This window comes from Penaeus vannamei, chromosome 9 (assembly GCF_042767895.1).
Source record: "Penaeus vannamei isolate JL-2024 chromosome 9, ASM4276789v1, whole genome shotgun sequence".
In the NCBI taxonomy this organism is placed as follows: domain Eukaryota; kingdom Metazoa; phylum Arthropoda; class Malacostraca; order Decapoda; family Penaeidae; genus Penaeus; species Penaeus vannamei.
The window spans coordinates 45767897-45770396 of NC_091557.1; the positions used below are offsets into that span (position 1 = coordinate 45767897).

Consider the following 2500-nt stretch of genomic DNA (forward strand, 5'->3'; position numbering starts at 1 on the left):
GCGTGTACTTGCACATGACCTCCAGGGACAACGTAGCCATAGCCATAAGCACGGTAAGGGTGGACGTAGTGTCCAGCATGTCCGTAATGGGGTTCAGCTTCCCTCTTCTGCTCTGCTGCCACGGCGACAGCCAACAGAACCAGGACCTGGGAAGGAAGTAGGTAGGCAGTTACTTTCCTGAGTGAATAATGTAACTGATTGTCGTTGATTTATTGTTATTCGTAGTTACAGTTGGTTAGATGATGTGAATGTTCACACAACTATCCGTATATGTATATATATGTGTGTGTGTGTATATACATACATATATATACATATACATAAAATGTATATACATATACATAAAATATATATACATATACATAAAATGTATATACATATATATGCATATATATATATACACCCCAATAAGGTGCGTATACCTCGAATAATGCACAGTCTAGATCCACTGATTATATGGATCCCAACCTCCCTGGTGAGCCTCAAGTAGTTATGGTCCTAAACACTCGAGGCGGCAGGGTTTCGAATTCCTGAACAGCAGAGCAGTAATCGGGCACTTTAACCCACTGAAGCATTGAGAACACGCACGTTTCATGCATATATATGTATGTGTTTATGTGTGTGTGTGCATGTGTGTGTGTGTGAGTGTGAGTGTGAGTGTGAGTGTGAGTGTGAGTGTGAGTGTGAGTGTGAGTGTGTGTGTGTGTGTGTGTGTGTGTGTGAGTGTGTGTGTGTGTGTGTGTGTGTGCTGAAATGTTATGATATATTCTAATTCTGCAAAATCCCTTGCATAAAAAGCACATCATACATGACGTAGGTTTAAATGGAAATGAATTATTTCACAACGCAACGGTGTATTCTGCGCGTTTCAAACACACCATAACCTGAATAACATACAAAATCAACATCAAAATACATGTTTTAGATCGTGGTAATGTCAGTTATGCAAGCAACAACCGCTAAGTTACCGATATCAGTATCCGATACCGATACAATACGTATTTTTTTTGTAATCTTAATCATGAAATTTTATGATAAATATAATGGAAACATATTTGTTACAAGTGAAGCTATTCATTCCTATTCAGTTTTCAAGTAATGTAATTGAAAACTTGTAAAGAAGCAAGAAAATAATAACCTTTTTCACATAATATGGAACCACAAGGAGAAATGTGTACTTTTCTTTCTATGGAGTACTTTTACAGTTTACTCACTTAGATGCTCCCACTTGGGTGTGTGTAAAGGACACACGTACTTAGTCCTAATCCCGTCTTCAGGTATAAACATTCACTTGCATAATTTGTGGAGCTGTCAATACCATTCAGGTTCCTTTACAAAGCACTGTTATTTGTTTTTAATCTTTGTTTTTAATCTATCTTCGCGTGGTACTAAGAATTATCACACACATATATACGAGTGTATAATCACATACGTACACTGTGTGTAAACACACACACACACACAAACACACATGTATATATGAATGTATATATATAAATGTACATATATACATACACACACACACACACACACACACACACACACACACACACACACACACACACACATATATATATATATATATATATATATATATATATATATATATATATATATATATATATATATTCTTCACTTATCGATCAACACACACAGCTATATGTGAAAGCAAATACATTTATTCATACATATTTGTATATATATACATCCATACATGTACACATGCACTTACACTCACACATACAAACACATCTCTCTCTCTCTCTCTCTCTCTCTCTCTCTCTCTCTCTCTCTCTCTCTCTCTCTCTCTCTCTCTCTCTCTCTCTCTCTCTCTCTCTCTCTCTCTCTGTCGGTACATATGTGTACATATATATACATATATATATACATTTATATACATATATATACATATACATACATATTTATATACACATATATACATACATAAACATATACTACTCAAAACAAAGTGACCCTAAATTACATACTAAATTCAAATAGTTGGCATAAGAATAACTATATATATATATATATATATATATATATATATATATATATATATATATATATATATACATATATATATATATATATATATATATATATATATATATATATATATATATATATATATATATATATATATATATATATATATATATATATATATATATATATATATATATATATATATATATATATATATATATATTGCACTCGTTGATTTCCTTTAACTCTTTCATAATAATAAAGTCATGACCAACAAAGCAAAAGCACTGCTTACCAGGAACTTCATGGCGGAGGCTTCAGGGTGTGGAGTGGCGAAGGAAGGATGGACACGACTTATATACCATCTGACTCCGCCCACACCTGTGTCCTCGCCTCCGTTTGCCTGGAACAGCAGAGGGTAGATATGCAATTGCAGATCATCGTGGTGGAAATGGAAGGGCAGACTCACACCCATGTATATGTTGTGTATGTATATAAGTGAATATGTATA

General features: G+C 33.6%; 1 protein-coding gene across 1 annotated transcript in view; it reads right to left on the minus strand.

Annotated features, from left to right (window-relative positions):
* LOC113830485 (uncharacterized) overlaps positions 1–2308 on the minus strand; it is a 2543-nt gene extending 235 nt beyond the window's left edge. The window contains exons 1-2 of the mRNA XM_027383694.2: positions 2285–2308; positions 1–146 (exon numbers count right to left, since the gene is read on the minus strand). The exon at positions 1–146 is cut by the window's left edge and continues 235 nt beyond it. Of these exons, the coding sequence (XP_027239495.2) occupies positions 1–146; positions 2285–2296 (158 nt within the window). The 5' untranslated portion in view covers positions 2297–2308. The remainder of the gene's footprint in view (positions 147–2284) is intronic.
* Positions 2309–2500: the final 192 nt, after the last annotated feature.